Source organism: Ornithorhynchus anatinus, chromosome 1, assembly GCF_004115215.2.
Source record: "Ornithorhynchus anatinus isolate Pmale09 chromosome 1, mOrnAna1.pri.v4, whole genome shotgun sequence".
Classification (NCBI taxonomy): Eukaryota; Metazoa; Chordata; class Mammalia; order Monotremata; family Ornithorhynchidae; genus Ornithorhynchus; species Ornithorhynchus anatinus.
The window spans coordinates 21586566-21606356 of record NC_041728.1 but is presented as its reverse complement, the minus strand read 5'-3'; the positions used below and the strand labels follow the sequence as shown (position 1 = coordinate 21606356).

The following is a 19791-nucleotide window of genomic DNA, read 5'->3' as shown; positions in this document are numbered from 1 at the left end:
TGGGCAGGGAACAGGCCTACCAATTCTGTTGTACTGTACTCTCCTAAGTGTTTAGTACAATGCTGTGCACACAGTAAGCATTCAGTAAATACCACTGATAAACTGATTACAAAGCAACCAGGGTATCCTTACATTGCACACTATTGGAGTGGAAGTTTAAAATCACCTTCCTTTATAACATGCATTTAAATAAAAACTGAATCTGAATGACCAGGCTGGGAGAATACAAGCTAACCCAGTTGGAAGAAATTAACACATGACTATCATAAAAAAAAAAACCCCTCACTTAAGCAGCATCCCAATTTGCATGGTAATAGAGCTACAAAAAGAAAGCTGAAAACAGTAACTGCCCTCAAGCAGCTATGTCAATCTGACACAGTTATCTAATGAAATAGGCAATACCGCTCATAAAATGAGAATTCAATGGGTTCTAATTTGGATTTTTAAAACAAACTTAATTTAGCAAACTCCTTAGTGAGCCTAAACAGATCATTCATTACAAATGAAAGCTTGTGGGAAGTGCCGTCTAGTATTTCTACTTCAGATCAATTCCACTGTTTCCTCCAGGTAGTAAATAAAAGCCTTTCTAAAGGTATAACAGGTTATTTTTATTTATAAAATGAAATTACCACACCAGACTTACATTTTGAATGAAGCCACTAGCACATAATGAACATAGCGAAACACAAAGCTCTTTAGGTGGCCCAGAAGATTTTAAAACTGAAAATGAATAAAAAATTTCCATTTTTCTCAAAATGTTTCCCAAGTTCAATTTATTTTTACTGCATATTGCAGCTTTCTTACCCACAAAGGAACAAAATGGAAGTGGCAGGATCACAACCCTACAGGAGTAGGATTCTTGTGAATGCACCCAGGGCAGCAGTGCAGGAAATCATGAACAAACAAATCACACTCCACACAAAAAACACTCTGGCACACGGTGCATATATAGACCTGCAACAAAGGGGAGATGAGAGGTTGGGAAAGTTAAAAGAAAGGTTAAGTTCATTTCCAGCAGTGCTCTGTGTTGAACATGGGCAGGATCCATATTTTTTAATTCCCCTTCTAGACATTTTTTTCTTCAGCAAGTTGTTGCGTAAGCAACGAGATATTGCATAAGTACAAAGATAATTATCCACACATTTAGCCATCAGAATAATGATGAAAATCCTATCAATGTGAAATCCTACGCTGTCCAACACAAAGTCTTCCCAAACCAAAGCTTTCAATGAGACTAGAAACAACTAACTGTAATTATCAGATTATATTCGCCACAAAGAAGTCCTTAGCTGACAGGGTGATAAAAGAGGAATAAGCTAAAGGAGGTTTTGGAGACGACTTCACAGTAAGTATTAGTATAGCATTAGGTATGAGGTTTTGAGATCAGACAGTCCCCATCCCACCTTGAGCTCAATCTAGTTTATCCCCTTTTCCAGGTGAGGAAAATGAAGCCCAGATTGGTTAAGTGATTTGTCCAAGGCCTCACAGGTGTAGGTGCCAGTGGCAGAGCTCAGGCTTGAATCTGATTTCCAACTACCCGTCCCGTGCTCTTTTCATCAGGTCACGGTCTTTAAGGACAGGATAATTATCCATGTTGGGCAGGAGTTTAGCCATTCACCTGCCTGGAGGCAAGGGGCTGGATCAGATGACTCCATGCTATATAACTATATCTTTTAATGGGTCCTGACAGCACCAGATGCAGCATAAAAAAGTCTCTTAGTAAATGGTTTAAGACTAAATTTTTTTAAAAGTCACATACATTTTCAGAATCTACAGCAACACAGAATAGAATCTGGCTGGTAAGGATGGAACTCCCATACTTGTATTTAATGGGATAATTAACACTGGGAATCTACTGATGAAAAAAATCTTTGCCAAAACATCCTTCTGAAGAAAGAAGCCATGTTAAGGTGACTCAAGTTATACATTAAGGGAACTTACTTGTTGATCTTTTAGCTCTCCTTGACAACCTTGACAGACCCTGAAAAGGCAAAATTCTCATTTGTTTCTGTTTTAAAGTCTTTCAAAAGGCATTGGCAAACAAAATTATATTAGTCATAAAGAAAAGGTGCTCATCTCCAAAAATACTGCAGCTCTTGATTCTCCATTGTAGATCTAATCCAAATATTATACAGATAAGGTAGCAGACATGTAATTTTCAAATCGTTTCATATACTTGCATATGAACTTGACCTTTCATTTGAGCTGACGTCTTTCATTTAAATGTATATGATCTTACATAGACTGAACTCTATTGTATCAATAGCTATAAAACTACATATCCTTCTAAACATTTCCATTTTATCACTTAATTTCTGTCCCTTTAAAATCTTGGACTAGAGAGAGGATAGATGTATCGAAGATCTCCCTCCAGCACCTAGATCACACGAGACAGCATTCAAAACCTGTTTCCCTTAAGGGAAAGGTACTTTATGGAAGAACATGACCCTATTCTCAAAGGCTTCATTAATCTTTTCCACTTTTAATTTGAAGGAAAGTCTATTATAACTGTCCTTTCAGATAGAATCTAAAATAAAAGTTCTCAGGAAATAAAATTAACTCTGGGGCAACCTGACCGCTGTGAAAAAAGTTCTGTACATCAATGAGGCCATTACCTCTCACCGTGATATTCTTCCAAGGAAATTTCCTGAAAAGCATCCAGAGGAAACAGATGATGATAAGACCGTGCCAAGTGGGGAGCGGATACCAATGTAAGACCTAAAACATCAAAGAGGCATAAAACGTAATTAACCAATTCAAATTACAGTGCTCTGCACACAGTAAGTGCTCAATAACTATTACTGAATGAATGAATAATATAAGACTGATAACTGAAAACCAAGATGATAAATCGCAAGCGAAGTATTTTTCTTAATAATCCAGGGAGAGCAAACATTAATCCTTAAATTTTTCATTGGAACACTTTAACACATTTACACATTCAAGGTTCTTAGTAAGCGTCCATAGGCAGTTTTTAATGAAAAGATGTCAGAATGAAAATTGAAAGACATTTAAAACCAGTTGCAGTTACTTTTTCATGTAGACAGAACTGATTTTTTTTTTTGTTTTTTTAAACCCCCAATTTCGGCTTGGTACTCACCACAGACTTTGCATTCAACTGGAAGCTCACAGTATTTAGCCCTGCACTGTGGGCAGAAATACCCTCCCAATGTAAGGCCTGGTTCGGAACTGCTATCCAAATGCCTGTGGGAAAAGTGTTAATATCACTTTGGGAAAGAGAAACAAATTAAAAAATTTTAAAAAACAGGAACTGAAAAATGCAGTCAACTTGCTCCTAGATTTGCCTTCAGAGTTCAACTGATTGACACCTTTCATTTATTTTAACATACTTAAAACTCAAATATATAAAAATATTTACACTTCATTGTTTAATAAGTCTGGGTTTTAACCAAATTCTTCTGTATTTTTTAATGGCCAAATATTTGAAACAGAGACCTAAAAGACTTCTTTAGAAGTTTTCTCCAAGAGCTTAGTAGAGTGCACTGCATTCATTCAATCGTATTTATTGAGCACTTACTGTGTGCAGAGTACTGTACTAAGCGGTTCGGAGAGTACAATAAACAGACACATTCCCTGCCCACAATGAGCTTAGAGTCTAGAGGTGGAGAGACACACATTAATATAAACAAATAAATTACAGATACGCACATAAGTGTTGTGGGGCTGGGAGTGGGGAAGTACAAAGAGAGAAAGTCAGGGAGACAGAGAAGGGAGTGGGAGAAGAGGAAAGGAGGCATTAGTTAGGGAAGGCCTCTTGGAGAAGATGTGCCTTCAATAAAGATTTGAAGGGGGGGAAGAATAACTGTCAGATCTGAGGAGGGAGGGTGTTCTGTACTATCAATTTTAGTGATTGAAAGCATGTTGGTTTCCATTAGTTTTTGTATTTCCACACCTCTTTTTTCAAATTTCAAATATATTTTTCTAGGTAGAGACACCACAACTAACTTTAAACTAAATCAAACTACTTACGCCATGCTGAAAGATGGTTTAGCATCTTGATCAGACAGAGAGGCAATCGTATGCTGAGGAAAACCTTCAAGGAGAAGAAGATACACCATGGCTATTTGAAAATGACTGAGGCCTTTGTTTATTACCAGTCAAAAAACTTAATTTCAGAATGTTCTGCCCATAATATTTTCTTACTACTACCAATGAAAACACAGTCCTGCCGAAACTCCTTCCCCTTTTACTTCTTGCCCTGAACCTCTGCATTTTTCAGAGTTCAATAAAAGTTGTGGTATTTCTTAAGCATTTACCATAACCCAAACTCTAATTCTAAATTTGGATGCAGTGGAACAATGAAGCAGTAAATAAGGGAAACATATGGGGCATAAATGGGAGCTTGCGTTAACTTTCAAATCAGCCAAGCTTCCTTTCCTGAAGAGCCTTGGACTCAGTCCTTCATATTTTGCACTTCAAGATCCCATCAACTTTTCTTCATTAATCCTATCTATTTTCCAGCCCTCATTATACTCCCTGGACCACTTCTCCTTATCACCTCATTCTGAATTGATCTTTCAGAATTGATTATCTGTTTGCCATTTTTCTTCCCCTAATAGACTGTGAACTATAACTTCATTATTCATTCAATTGTATTTAATAATAATAATAATGTTGGTATTTGTTAAGCGCTTACTATGTGCAGAGCACTGTTCTAAGCGCTGGGGTAGACACAGGGGAATCAGGTTGTCCCACGTGGGGCTCACAGTCTTAATCCCCATTTTACAGATGAGGTAACTGGGGCACAGAGAAGTTCAGTGACTTGCCCACAGTCACACAGCTGACAAGTGGCAGAGCTGGGATTCGAACTCATGACCTCTGATTCCAAAGCCCGTGCTCTCTCCACTGAGCCACGCTGCTGAGTACTTACTGTGGGAAGAGCACTGTATCTAACATATACCTAAGTCAGTCAATGATATTTATTAAGCACTGTGTGCAAAGCATTGTACTAAGCGCTTGGGAAAATAGATGCCTTGTATAGTTCAATGGCCTGTTCTCAACACTTGTAGATGACTGAGCCCTCCTTTCACTGAGAGAATATTTTCCACTTAAATTACTCCTTTAATTAAGACAAAGAAAATTTTGGTGGTCATATCTTTTTAAAACTAACAGAACCTTGTGAAACAGTCACAGAAGTTAATTCACTATCTTTCTATCATCTTGGGTCTCCATTCTTCTGTCTTTCAATCTCTGGTTCCCTATTTGTATTCTCTGATACTTTGGACTATATAGGTTAACTAGCTTAATAAATAAAATCGTAGTCTTTGTGATTTCAAAAGCAACATGCAATTTTCATATGACAAAAATGGGAACCAAAATAGAAATTGATCGATAATAATAGTGGTATTTGTTAAGCGCTTACTATGTGTCAACCACTGTTCTAAGCACTGGGGTAGATATGAGGTAATCCAGTTGGACACAATCCCTATCCCACATGGGGCTCACAGTTTTAATCTCCATTCTACACATGAGGTGACTGAGGCCCAGAGAAGATAAGTGACTTGCCCAAGGTCACACAGCAGACAGGTAATAATGTTGGTATTTGTTAAGCGCTTACTATGTGCAGAGCACTGTTCTAAGCGCTGGGGTAGACACAGGGGAATCAGGTTGTCCCACGTGGGGCTCACAGTCTTAATCCCCATTTTACAGATGAGGTAACTGAGGCACAGAGAAGTGAAGTGACTTGCCCACAGTCACACAGCTAAGTGGCAGAGCCGGGATTTGAACTCATGACCTCTGACTCCAAAGCCCGTGCTCTTTCCACTGTGCCATGCTGACAGGTGGCAGAGCTCGGATATTAGAACCACATCCTCTGACTCCAAGGCCTGTGCTCTTTCCACTAGACCATCTAATCAGATATTAGCAAATATTGCTTCAAATCAGGTTGTTTAAATTCAAGAATAACACATATTATTCAACATCATTTCTTGAAAGTGAAACAATAGTTATTTAAATCAAAACACATAGAAAATGCCATTTAAAAAATTTCAATCCAATTTTAAACACTTACCCATTCGAATGAGAGAGCATTCTGAACTTGAACTGGCAGGTGGAGGACTCACATGATGGATTAGAAGTTCTTTATAGTGGCTTTCATCTAAAATCACATGGTATGTTCCTAGCAGAGAAAATAAAGAACAACAAAAACCAGCAGTCAGGCCAAATTGTGAGACAGAAAAAGGTGAGAATTTCACTTTTCTTCAAGTCTTTAAAAGACCAAAAACATTCATATTTTGTTTTCCTTTTTAAGCAGGATTGGTCAGAGAAGATAAACCAAGGCAGATAAGGCTGAACTTGAGGGCCTGGCCTAAACAAAGTTCTCTGAGGGAATTGTTGGTACTCAGTCTTATCCTCACTCCTCTTTTGATCAGGCCCGAATGGGCACAAATGACCTCCCAAGAGGGTGTGGGAGGCTATGTGCACAGATGTTGTGATATGCATGTTTGTTTGCTCCTGGGGAATCTTGGGATGTAAGAGCCCTGGCAGGTACATGTAGATGTCCACAGAGGTTCAAATCAAAGCAGGGTCATAGGCCCTGGCCACCCGGCATGACATGACCTACAATAGGGATGGAAGGGGTTACCATGCACAGGCCGAAACCCTGTTTGGCCCGGGCGGCAAGCCAATCTCAGGCTCTGCAGGGTGCTCAAGTCTGAAGTTTTCTAAGTAATAGCTATAATTATTGGGTAAAATCATTAAGTTCTAGAGATTTGTCCTCTACAAGAATAGGCTAATAGATACATTTTAAACCATAATGACCTACATATGGTCCAGGTAATCTGATTAGTATAGTTTTCCTTCTCAACAGATTAGTCACAGATGTAATAATAATAATGATAATAATAATAATTATAATGGTATTTGTTAAACACTTACTATGTGTCAGACACTGTTCTAAGTGCTGGGGTAGATACAAGATAATTGGGTTGGACACAGTCCCCGTCCCACATAGGGCTCACAGTCTTAATCCCCATTTTAGAGATGAGAGAAATGAGGCACAGAGAAGTGAAATGCCTTGCCCAAGATTACAAAACAGACAAGTAGCGGAGCCAGGATTAAAACCTAGGTCCTTCTCACTCCCAGGCCCATGCTCTATCCACTAGGCTACGCTGCTTCATCTACTAGGCCAAGCTGCTCTATATCTATACCTATTTACCTATCTCCCTGTTGGAGAGCTAGATGTAATACTCACTCTATCATATTTTTTGTGTGCTTACTGTGTGCAAAGCACTGTAGCAAGCACTTGGGAGAGTACGATATAACAATAAATACAACAATAACATAATAATATATTTAGATAGATCTTTTCAGTCACATACCACCAGTTTCCCGAGCAAGCACAGTGCAAACTCGAACTTCTGCTGACAAACCAATAATCGACACTCTAATTTTAGCTGTCTTCAAACTCTTCATAACAAAGAAAAAACGGGGGGAGGGGAGATGATGAGGAGACAAGATATAGAAAATCCATCAGTAAACCTGAATAAAAAAAGTCAGCAGACCCCAAATAATTTACAACCCTTGAGTATTCTCCTTAGAATTGTTTTTATTTCTTTGAAAGTAAATAAGGAGTCACTTTGGTACCTTGATTAGATCATAGATATTCGATGGATCACAAGTTGTGAGACTGCTGAAGATGATCAAGACTTCTCTACTTGTATGCCCTGGCATATGTCTTAAAGCAAGACAATATTTATGAAATATACAGTTTGATTTAAATGTAGCCAGTTAGGAAAGGATTATTAACGGCAGTGAAAAACTCCCCCAGCTCCATAAAAAAAGCATTCAACTTTCTGATTCTCAGGAAGGCAATGAATTCTATTACCATCAAGTTTTGTTAAACATGTAATGTACTGTCTCCTTACTTTAAAAATATACATCTCCAATTTTCTTAATTATGGTTCTCTAAAAACACTCCTCACTGAAAAGTGTAAAACACAAAAACCAAATAAGTTCTCCATCAGCATCCACCTCATCATACTAAATAACAGAAATACAATTTCATACTTTGCCCTCCAAAAACAACTTTATGGCTCTGCTTAAAGCCAGCTCTGCTGATTATCAGTTCATGCTGAAACCATTTTGCCTAGTTGGTCTTTTATCAAAGAATAATAAAATGAGTAAGAATACTGACTTGAGAGTCTGCATGGCCAGACTTAAGGAATTATAGAGGGATGGCTCTCCAAGGCAGGTCATATCGACGGCTTTCTTCAAAGCAGTTGTGTGCTTCCTAGGATTCCCTAAAATGAAATGTTTTCTTTATTACTGCTTCCCTGACTAGAAAAAATTTCAGGTAATCTTCAGTTAGCTTCTTAAATCCTCTTATAGGACAGCAGCACGTTACACTTACGGTAGAGATAATTATGGGATTGCACCATTCCACCTAATAAAGCAGTTTATGAACGATGCCAATAAATGACTGAATTTAACTGCAGGAAGTGGAGCCCGCACAACCAAGGTACCAATCAGTCGATTCACGAGTGGCACCGACTGAGTACTTACTGAGTGCCGAGCACTGTGCTTTGCGATAACAAATGGATATCAGGTCGGGAAATGGTTTTCTGGGGACCTTGGAGACTTCATTTTCCAAGACCAGTACAGAGTACCCACAGGGGCTGCCATCCCTTTGGCCCTACCATTCACGCTGACACCTCCACCAGAAGGGGCAATACGGAAGGTCAGTTTGTGATTCAGTGACTCTGTAAAAGGTCTTCTGGAGGAGAGGAATGGAACTATTAGGTGACATCGCATATGTTGCTGCAGTCTGTCCCACCTCCTCTCCATGACACTGGACAATCAAGAATTTAATGGTGGCATCGCCCTTCCCCATTTGCCAACATAATGAAAAGTCAGTTTTTTAAAAAAAGAATACCAAAATACTATTTCTATGCTTTTTTCCCTCATTTTCTGATATGTATAGGAGGTAGTTTTTAAACCTTTATTTCAACATTACCTGGACTTCCCAACAGTCATGTCAGGAAGGTTTTAGAGACACAAAACCATTAAGATAATGGCAAAAATTCCTACAGCAACTAAGAAGAGCTATCTAAATGTCAAAAAGTGTTTACTAAGGTCTCACATCAGGCATGACATTGGGCATAGTAACAAGATCAAGAATTAGGCTCCAGCTATGCTTTCTAAGAATTTACAGTTTTAAAAAGATATCACAGAAATGTATAAACATACCTGAAAGTTCAGTCAGTTTTTCAGCTCTCTTGCTCTTGGTTACGATGATCCCAATCTTAAAAAAAAAAAAAGAAAAAAGAAAAAAAAAGCCCCAAAACAAGAACCAAAAACACCCATTCAACTCTCTATCATCAATATGATTCAACATACTATTTTATTTTAAATAATTCATTCAAAAAATTAATGCTAACTGCCAAGTAACTATTATACATTACTAAAAATTTAATTAGAATATATATTTTGGCATCAATTTTGTGACAAGATTTCACTTGCATATCATTAATTTCTGGACATCAGTTTGCTTTTGATTACTATCCTACTATGCAGCACCTGTGATTCCTACTGATCCACAAAACACTTTCAGTAACACTCAATTGCTTTTTAACCTCACAAGATCTTAAGACAACCCCACTCACAAAAAGCTATTGAAATGTGGACCTGATTATATTTTCAGGGGGCAATAGCAAAATGCTAATCTTAATTTCTTTTTCAGAGGTACATACCTGACTAATTGGATTTTGATCAAAATATTCCTCCACAAAATATTCCAACAACTGTAAAGTAAATAAAGAGTATCAAAAAGAATACCACGTTTCATTAGTCATTAGTACAAATGTTTTTTTTCAACTCAAATGATCAGGCCTTACACAAGCACAGAGAGCTCAATTTTTCACACCTATATTTTACTCCTGATTATCAGAGGTATTTCCTTTTATTGACCTGCTACCACCTAATTATAGCTACATACATTTGGAAAAAAAATCCATTGACTCTCACTTTCTGTGATTTCTATTAATAGATTTTTCAAGTTTCATTAATAAAACCAAAAACTGTAAATCAATTATATTGTAGACTTTTTTATTAATTGCCAGCTTGCATTTGGACCTGTTCCCTTTAAGCAGTTGATATTTCCCTCACCCTCAGCCCCACTGCATATTTACATATCTGCAATTTATTAATATTAATGTCTATCTCCACCTAGGCTGTAAGTTCCTTGTGGGCATTCATTCAATTGTACTTATTGAGCACTTACTGTACAACAATAAACAGACGCATTCCCTGCCCACAACGAGCTTCCATTCTAGAGGAGGGGAGACATACAAAGCCACAAAACTTTAGTGCCGGCACCAGAAAAATTATTCTGGTAGAACCGTCCCGGTTTGTCCCATGTTTATCTTGCTTTTTTAACATTTAAACATTAATAAGAGGCATACAATTTTCAAAGATGTACATCCACATGCACATTCTTTCTCCAAGCAGCCTGTCGCTATGGACTGAGCAGGATGGACCAGTGAGTGAACCTACTCTCCCTGCCTCATTCTCACGCCCTTCCCACTGCCTCCCGCTTTACATCTGACAGACCAGTTTTCCCTGTCTTCAAAGCTCTTCTGAGATCACATCTTCTCCATGGAAGCAGTGTGGCCTACCAAAAAATGCATGGGCCTGGGAGTCACAGGACCTGGGTTCTAATCCTGACTCTGCCACTTGCCTGCTGTGTGACTTTGGGCAAGTCACTTCACTTCCCTGTGCCTCCGTTATCTCATCTGTACAATGGAGATAAAATATCTGTTCTCCCTCACTCTAAGACTGTGAGTCAACCCCAGCACTTAGTAGAGAAGTAGCGTGGCTTAGTGGAAAGAGCACGGGCTTGGGAGTTAGAAGTCGTGGGTTCTAATCCCAGCTCCGCCACTTGTCTGCTGTGTGACCTTGGGCAAGTCACTTAACTTCTCTATGCCTCAGTTACCTCATCTGTAAAAATGGGGATTTAAAAAGTGTGAGCCCCACGTGGGACAATCTGATTACCGTATATCTACCCCAGCGCTTAGAACGGTGCTCAGCACATAGTAAGCGGTTAACAAATACCATAATTATTATTTACAGTGTTTGGCACACAGCAATCAATTAGATACCACAATTATTATTCCCCAATTAATCTCTAATCTCCCTACCTCTAAGCCCTCAACTGCCAATTCAAACCTTCCAACACCCCCTAAGAAATTAAGTACTCACAACCCCCTGTAGCGCCTATGTACAGTACCTTATATACTTATTTCCTCCTACCTGTGCCTGTCTCCAGAGACTTGATGGCTGGGGTTAAGTACGCTTACACTATAGTACTCCCCAAAATGCTTAATACAGTGCTCTGCCCAAAGGAGGTTCTCAAATACTTTGACTATTGGTCTGACCTGACCGGGCATACCCTAAAGACTTTACAAATTATGGGATCTGTATTAAGGGGGAAAATAAAGACTAGACTATGCTTCGGGATTTTACTTCTTCCTCTGCTAATTTTTATTTCGTTTATTTGTAGAGCAGCCCATAATCCTCCATTTTGCCCCTCAAGACAGAAAAATACAAAGAACAATTGTTCTGCACAATCTCTAAGTACTAAGGTTAAAACTGTGGTTCCTTCTGAGTTCCAAGAGAACTGAATAGCATAGATGGGTAATTTGGCTATTAAAGTTGAACCACACTCTCTATCGGAGAATTTGTATTAAATTACAGCACCCAGTGAAAGCATTTGCTTCCTATGTAGAGACACAAAGCCTTTCAGTCCAAGAGTTCATTTCCTAAACTTTCCTGAAGTTAGAGCTATGATTAACATTTACATCTATAATCCAAATATTCTCCATCTCTCTCATGTTCATCACTGTAGCTTTCCAGCTGGAACTCTTCCAATACACTATTCCTCCATGAAATAAAATCAGTACCTTCAAGGTGCACGTCAGCCTATTAGGCTTTAAGTCTTGGTCTTCCATCGTTCTTGATCCATCAACTACTACATAAAGGTGACGCATCTACAAAATAAACAGATGATGACTTTTGGGATAAATACCTTGATTCTTTGCCTGGAATTAAAGTTAGCATTCAACACTCAAACTAACTGGGGGTCCAAAATAGATCAATATTTAAAAAACATAAAACAAACAAAAAACACTCCACCTACTTTTAAAGTTAATTTATTCACCATTTAGCTCATGGACCAAACAAATAAGAACATACCATCCCAAGCCGAACTTGTCCATGATGTTCACAGATTCTGTTAAAAGCATCAAATAGTTTAGTAGAGTATAAAGAATTATAATTACACAAGATTAACAAAACTTATCTCCAAATCTATAAATCTGGTCCAAGCACATTTGCTACGTATTGGAGGAATGCATCTTTACTGAACAAAGTTCAAGGCCCGAGGGAACAGAGAGACTTAGCAACCCTCACTACAATCCTGACTTTTGCTAGGTGGCAACAGAGGCACTGAGATAACGGACACGAACCCTCAATCAAAAGAACATAATTTATATTTCATCAAGAGTAAAGTGCCAAACCAGGGCCAAACACCATAAAGAGCACATGAAGCGCACAGCAATAAATGGGCCTTCGTGTATGCACAGTGTAAAAGAACTGTCAATCGCAAATATCTTCCAACTAGATTTGTACACATAAAACCCACATCAGTGGTGTCACCTTTTGAACACTTTTAAAACCCTCTTTCAGAGTGGAAAGATGGCACTCCTGAAGGGGAATGTCATCTGTGAGTGTAAGACCGAAAAAGAATACATGTACAGAACCCTTTCAAGCCTGTACACCTATAAAGGTCCTTTGTTTTGCAGCTGCCCTTGCATTTTGTAGTCCCTAATGCTACTTTGCACTTTTTTTCCTTGGAAACATATTCTTACCCAAACCTAAGCACATTTGTTTTTATATAAGAAAGTGGGCTTGATTTTCCACGGGCCTTATAACACTTTCCGGCCAGAAAGATAGGAGTTCAGAGAAGTGCAAAATAGGCACTATAGAATCACCCTGTTACCAGCATGTACTATAAGTACTATCCACTATAGAAGCTGGTTCCCAGGGCACTTTTACTACTGGGGACCAGTACCGGGGATACATCCACAGACGGGGGATATCATCTCTAAAAAGAGTTGAGTCTCTGCTAACTAAAGGGCTGGCATGTCTCCTGCTTATAGTTGGTATTGAAGAAAAAGGATCAACAGGAAATCTGGTCAGAAGGCTTTAATGAAAAAGTCCTACCCTCATTTCCCCCTTGATCTCTGACCTATCCAATCCAGTGCACTGCTTCACAGAAACATGGAGAGTCACTGCAACTTCTTGTTTTTAGCTCTAAAAACCCACTGCCTGTCATAATTATAGCTAAAGATTTTTTTCTGTTGGGCTTACCTTTTTCGCTTGGCCTTGAAGAGAATGTCTTCTATGGTAGCTTTAAGTGATCCAGATTCATCTTCCTTAAGGATTTCCCTACAAATGACAGAGTGCATTAGAAAGAAGCAGTGTGGTCTAGTGGACGGAGAATGGGTCTGGGAGTCAGAGCACCTGGGTTCTAATCCCAGCTCCACCACTTGTCTGTTATGTGATTCTGGGCAAGTCACTTACTCCTCTGTGCCTTAGCTACCTCATCTGTAATATGGGGATTAAGACTGGGAGCCCCAGGAGGGACACGGACTGCGTCCAACTTTGTTTGTATCTACCCCAGTTCTTAGTACAGTAAGTTAATTCACAGTAAGCACTTAATTACCATAAAAAATGAAATATTTGAATAAAGCATCAAGACTTTTTTTTCCAAAAGCTACATTATAGCATCAACTTACCATGTTCTTTCATAGCCTCCTTCCCAGCGTTTGGTTCTTTCTGGTTCTTCGTCCATTTTTCCTCTTTCAAAATTCCAATGTTATCAAGTGAACCTACTGCAAAATAAAAAGATTCGAGAAGACTTTAGGTACATGTAAAACAGTCAATGTATGAAAATGGATCTGGAGTTTATGGAAGAGAAACTAAAACTTAGAAAGGGAAGAATTTTTTAAACTCCAAGCAAGTCTCCGTTCCCACCTTTGCTACATTATCCATGGAGTCCACCATTTTAAAAGGGCACATTATAGTCCTTTCCACAAAAAAATGCAGTACTGGTATTTTGCTAATGATATATTAAGAGACATCAGATTTTTTAAAAATGCATTACCCTAAACTAAGGCTCTAATATGATTTACAAGAGGCGCAGAGAAATTAAGTGACTTGCCCACGGTCACACAACAGGCAAGTGGCAGAGCCAGAATCAGAACCCAGGTCCACCTGAGTTCTAGGCCTATGCTCTAGCCTTTAGATCACCCTACTTCTTTGTTAATCGAGCACAGAATATCAAATAACAATAATAATAATGGTATTTGTTAAGTGCTTACTATGTGCCAAGCACTGTTCTAAGTTCTGGAGTTGTTCAAGGTAATCAGGTTGTCCCACGTGGGGCTCACAGTCTTAATACCATTTTACAGGTAATAATCAAGCACAGATTATCCCAGAATCACCGCAGCCCTTTCCCTTTGGCTATTATGTTGCTGAGAATTAAGATGTTGGGAGTTTTAATCAAATGGTATTAACACTGGTTTTGCATGCATCACTGTCAACCTAATCAGTCACTCCTTACAAAGCTACCCCATTAACGAACGAAGCCGGTTCTGAACCACCTTAACACCAAATCTTGAAGATGATCAGAATTGACTCAATGGTATTATACATTCTGATGTGTGAGCTCCTTAAGGACAAGGATCACGTCTATCTTTTCATCTGTACGCTCCCAAGTGATAAGGACACTGCTTCAAACTCAATAAACTCTCAGTAAACATCACCGATCGACTCCCTTTCCACAGGCATCTCTCTTCTGAGTGGTAGCCATGCTGAATTTCCTGTCTCCACTGGGGGAGGCTTCTAATCCCGACTCCACCACTCGTCTGCTGTGTGACCTTGGGCAAGATGTTTAACTTCTCTGTGCCTCAGTTACATCATCTGTAAAATGGGGATTAAGACTGTGGAGCCCCATGTGGGACAATCTGATTACCTTATATCTACCCCAGTGTTTGGCACAGAATAAGCACTTAACAAATACTATTATTGTTATTATTAAATCTCTATTAAGTGGACTTCAATCAAAAGCACAATCGCAATATTGTAACAACAACCCATCACCTCAAACTGAGATCTCCAAGAAAAAGCTGTTTCTCGCCCACACGAAGCCCAGATTTGTTGTGGTTGCTGGCCATAATTTATGCTCTTCCAGGTTTCACCTTTTAAAAAATCTTATTAACAGCCTATCTTCTCCGAAAGGCCTTCCCCGACTAAACCCTCATTTCCTCTTGTCCCACTACCTTCTCCGTTGCTCTTGCACTTTTATTTGCAACCTTAATTCACCTCTCCCGCAGCCCCACAGCACAGAGCTGTAAATAAATTATTTATGCATAATAATGTCTGTCTCCCCCTCTAGACTGTAAAGTTCACTGTGGGCAAGGACGGCGTAGTGTATAGAGTGCGAGCCAGGGAGTAAAAAGGTCTAATCCCAGCTCTGTCACTTGTCTATGTGACCTTGGGCAAGTCACTTCACTTCTCTGTGCCTCGTTTACCTAATCTGTAAAATGGGCATTGACACTGTGAGTCCCATATGGGACAGGGATTGTGCCCATTCATTCACTCGCATTTATTGAGCGCTTACTGTGTGCACAGCACTGTGCTAAGCACTTGGATTGTACAATTGCCCACATCAATGGGCTTGAGTCCATCCCAGGGCTTAGTACAGTGCCTGGCTAATAGTAAGCGCTTAACAAATATCACAATTATGATTACATTGTCTTTATATTGTCCTCTCCCAAGCACTTAGTACAGTGCTCTGCACACAGTAAGCACTGAATAAATCTGAGTGATTGCCTGATTTCCAACTCTTAAGTGTGAGGGGAGGTCCTTACCTGCGAAAAGGGTGGCCTGTGGGCATTTGGGGGGTGCCAGGCGGCGAGGGTTGCCCGAGCTTTGGTCGCCACCAGTCTGTGGGGTTGAGGGGAAAAGCTGGTGTGAAAGAACAGAACCCCCAACAGCCAGCTTAATAGTTTTTTCGTTGGTTTGCTTATTATTAATAATAATAAAATTCTGGTATTTGTTAAGCTCTTACTGTGTGCCAGGCACTGCACTAAGCAGGGGGGTGAATACAAAGTAATCGGGTCGGACACAGTCCCTGTCCCATATGGGGCTCATAATCTTAATCTCCATTTTACAGATGAGGAAACTGAGGCCCAGAGAAGTGAAGTGACTGGCCCAAGGTTACAGGGCAGACAAGGGGCAGAGGCAGGGTAAGAGCCCACAACATCCGGACTCCCAGGGCCGTGTTCTACCCCCCAGCCATGCTGCTTCCCAGGCTGTTCGTTTGTTCCTGATGCCCACCTGGTCCGCTTTGCCTCCTCGTTGGGCTCCTCCTCCACCACCTCCTGCTGCAGAACCCTCACTCAATCATACTTACTGAGCACTTCCAGGGGCAGAGCACTGTACTAAGCGCTTGGGAAAGTACAAGCATGCAGCATGGCAGAATGGATAGAGCATTCATTCATTCATTCATTCGATCGTATTTATTGAGCGCTTACTATGTGCAGCAGAGTGGCTCAGTGGAAAGAGCCTGGGCTTGGGAGTCAGAGGTCATGGGTTCTAATCCCGGCTGAGCCACCTGTCAGCTGTGTGACTTGGGGCAAGTCACTTAACTTCTCTGTGCCTCAGTTACCTCATCTGCAAAAATGGGGATTAAAAAATGTGAGCCCTACATGGGACAATCTGATTCTCCTGTATCTACCCCAGTGCTTAGAATAGTGCTGTGCACATAGTAAGCACTTAACAAATACCATAATTACTTAACTTCTCTGGGCTTCAGTTATCTCATCTGTAAAATGGGGATTCAGACTGTGAGCCCCACGTGGGACAACCTGATTACCCTGTATCTACCCCAGCGCTTAGAACAGTGCTCGGCATATAAAAAGCGCTTAACAAATACCAACATTATTATTATTATGTGCAGAGCACTGTCCTAAGCACTTGGAAAGTACAATTCGGCCACGGACAGAGACAATCCCTGCCCAACAACGGGCTCAAAGTCTAAAGGGGGGAGTCAGACAACAAAATAAAACAAGTAGTCAGGGGTCAATAACATCAAGATAAATAGAATCAGAGATATCTACAAGTCATTAACATTATTAGCATCATCAACATCATTAACAGGGGCCTGGAGATCAGAAGGTCATGAGTTCTAATCCCAACTCCGCCACTGATCTGCTGGGTGACCTTGGGCAAACCACTTCACTACTCTGGGTCTCAGTTATCTTATCTGTAAAATGGGGATGAAGACTGTGAGCCCCATGTGGGACAACCTTGGATTTACTCCAGCACTTAGAACAGCACTTGGCACACAATAAGCGCTTAGCAAATACTATAATAATTATTATTATTCACTTCTCTGCAGCTCAGTTACCTCATCTGTAAAATGGGGAATAAGGCTGCGAGCCCCATGCGCAGGACAGGAACTATATCCAGCCCAGCGCTTAGAACAGTGCTTGGCACATGGTAAGGGCTTAACAAATACCATCATCATCATCAGTGTTTAGAACAGTGCTTGGTACCTAGTAAGCGCTTAACAAATACCATAATAATTATTATTATTCACTTCTCTGGGCCTCAGTTACCTCATCTGTAAAATGGAGAATAAGGCTGTGCGCCCCATGCGCTGGACAGGGACTGTATCCATCCCAGCGCTTAGACCAGTGTTTGGCACACAGAAAGTGCTTCACAAATACCATCATTATTATTACTATTCACTTCTCTGGGCCTCAGTTACCTCATCTGTAAAATGGGGCCTAAGGCTGCGAGCCCCATGCACGGGACAGGGACTGTATCCAGCCCAGCGCTTAGAAGAGTGCTTGGCACATAGTAAGCGCTTAACAAACACCATTATTATTATTATTGTTCACTTCTCTGGGCCTCAGCTACCTCATCTGTAAAATGGGGACTAAGATTGTGAGCCCCATTCGCGGGACAGGGACTGTATCCACCCCAGCGCTTAGAAGAGCGCTTGGCACATAGTAAGCGCTTAACAAACACCATTATTATTATTATTGTTCACTTCTCTGGGCCTCAGCTACCTCATCTGTAAAATGGGGACTAAGATTGTGAGCCCCATTCGCGGGACAGGGACTGTATCCACCCCAGCGCTTAGAAGAGCGCTTGGCACACAGTAAGCGCTTAACAAATACCATCATTAATATTATTATTATTGTTATTATTCACTTCTCTGGACCTCACTTACCTCATCTGTAAAATGGGGAATAAGACTGTGAGCCCCATTCACAGGACAGGGACTGTATCCAGCCCAACGCTTAGAACAGTGCTTGGCACACAGTAAACGCTTAACAAATACCATCATTAATATTATTATTATTATTCGCTTCTCTGGGCCTCGGCTACCTCATCTGTAAAATGGGGACTAAAGCTGCGCTCCCCATTAGCAGGGCAGGGACTGTATCCAGCCCAGCGCTTAGAAGAGTGCTTGGCACACAGTAAGCGTTTAACAAATACCACCATCATCATCAGTGCTTAGAACAGTGCTTGGCACACAGTAAGCGCTTAACAAATACCCTAATAATAACAATTGTTCACTTCCCCGGGCCTCAGTTCCCTCCTCTGTAAAATGGGGACTAAAGCTGCGCTCCCCATTCGCGGGGCAGGGACTGTATCCAGCCCAGCGCTTAGAAGAGTGCTTGGCACAGAGTAAGCGCTTCACATATCTCATCATCATCGTAATAATTAGTATTATTGTTCCAGTGTCCCCTAGTAAGCAGGAAAGACGAAGCATTAGGATTAGAAGGGGGCCAGTCCTCGTCCCTCGGGGAGAGGCTCCTTCCTCCCCTGCCGGTCCTGTCCCCCCGGTCTCGGTCCGGTCCTGTTCCCCGGTGCTGTCCCGGCCTGTCCCCCCCCCCCCGGTGCTGTCCCGGCCTGTCCCCCCGGTCCCGGTGTTGTCCTTGTCCCCCCGGTCCGGTCCTGCGGGGTGTCTCGGACTCACCGTGTCCCGGCCCAGGCGGCCTCCTCATCCCCGCTCCGCCATGGCCGGCGTGCGGCGCCCCGACCCTTCCGCCCGCCACACTAAGCCCCAACACAAACGTTCCGCCCCGCGGGGCCGCCATCGACTCCACAACCAACGCCCAACGGACACATCCCCGGCCTGAGCTGGGAGAAGAGGCCTCTGGTCAGTGCCCACCGTCCGCACCTCAGAGGACGAAGGACACCCCAGGGCTGAGGTGAGAGCACAAGCCTCTGGTCAGTGCCCACCATCTGCAGCTCAGAGGGCGGACCCACCCGGGCTGAGGTGAGAGAAGAGGCCTCTGGTCACTGCCCACCGTCTGGGCCTCAGAGGGTGGACATACCAGGGCTGAGGTGGGAGCAGAGGCCTCCGGTCAGTGCCCACCGCCTGCACCTCAGAGGGCGAAGGATACCCCGGGCTGAGGTGAGACCACTGGCCTTCGGTCAGTGCCCACCTCCTGGGCCTCAAAGGGCAAAGGACACACCAGGGCTGAGGTGGGAGCACAGGCCCCTGGTCAGTGCCCACCCCCTGGGCCTCAGAGGGTGAAGGACACCCCAGGGCTGAGGTGGGAGCAAAGGCCTCTGGTCAGTGCTCACCCTCTGGGCCTCAGAGGGCAGACACATCAGGGCTGAGGTGGGAGCAGAGGCCTCCGGTCAGTGCCCACCGCCTGCACCTCAGAGGGCGAAGGATACCCCGGG

The 19791-nt window shown here is 41.7% G+C and overlaps 1 protein-coding gene across 2 annotated transcripts; it reads right to left on the bottom strand.

The window, feature by feature from the left end:
• Positions 1 to 587: 587 nt before the first annotated feature.
• Positions 588 to 19315, bottom strand: GTF2H2 (general transcription factor IIH subunit 2). 2 transcript variants are annotated; one of them, XM_007657869.3, is made up of 17 exons: positions 19076 to 19315; positions 15951 to 16026; positions 13815 to 13910; positions 13387 to 13464; positions 12211 to 12247; positions 11919 to 12005; positions 9711 to 9761; positions 9208 to 9262; positions 8156 to 8261; positions 7606 to 7696; positions 7341 to 7428; positions 6032 to 6139; positions 3991 to 4054; positions 3101 to 3204; positions 2616 to 2718; positions 1942 to 1981; positions 588 to 954 (listed from the first exon to the last, which is right to left on the bottom strand). In XM_007657869.3, exons 3-17 carry the CDS (start codon positions 13868 to 13870, stop codon positions 835 to 837), a joined length of 1188 nt encoding a protein of 395 aa, XP_007656059.1. In that variant the 5' UTR covers positions 13871 to 13910; positions 15951 to 16026; positions 19076 to 19315; the 3' UTR covers positions 588 to 834. The 2 variants fall into 2 exon arrangements, with proteins under 2 accessions (XP_007656059.1, XP_007656013.1); XM_007657823.3 differs by lacking the exon at positions 15951 to 16026 and having other exon boundaries at positions 19076 to 19314.
• Positions 19316 to 19791: the final 476 nt, after the last annotated feature.

Bases quoted from the DNA above. Each gene is read 5' to 3' on its own strand.
- GTF2H2 (XM_007657869.3), bottom strand. From the start codon at position 13,870: ATGGACGAAGAACCAGAAAGAACCAAACGCTGGGAAGGAGGCTATGAA. The intron at 13,465-13,814 runs GTAAGTTGATGC...TGTCATTTGTAG, and splicing joins GGAGGCTATGAAAGAACATG to GGAAATCCTTAAGGAAGATG. The intron at 3,205-3,990 runs GTAAGTAGTTTG...CTTTTCCCACAG, and splicing joins AAACCATCTTTCAGCATGGC to GCATTTGGATAGCAGTTCCG.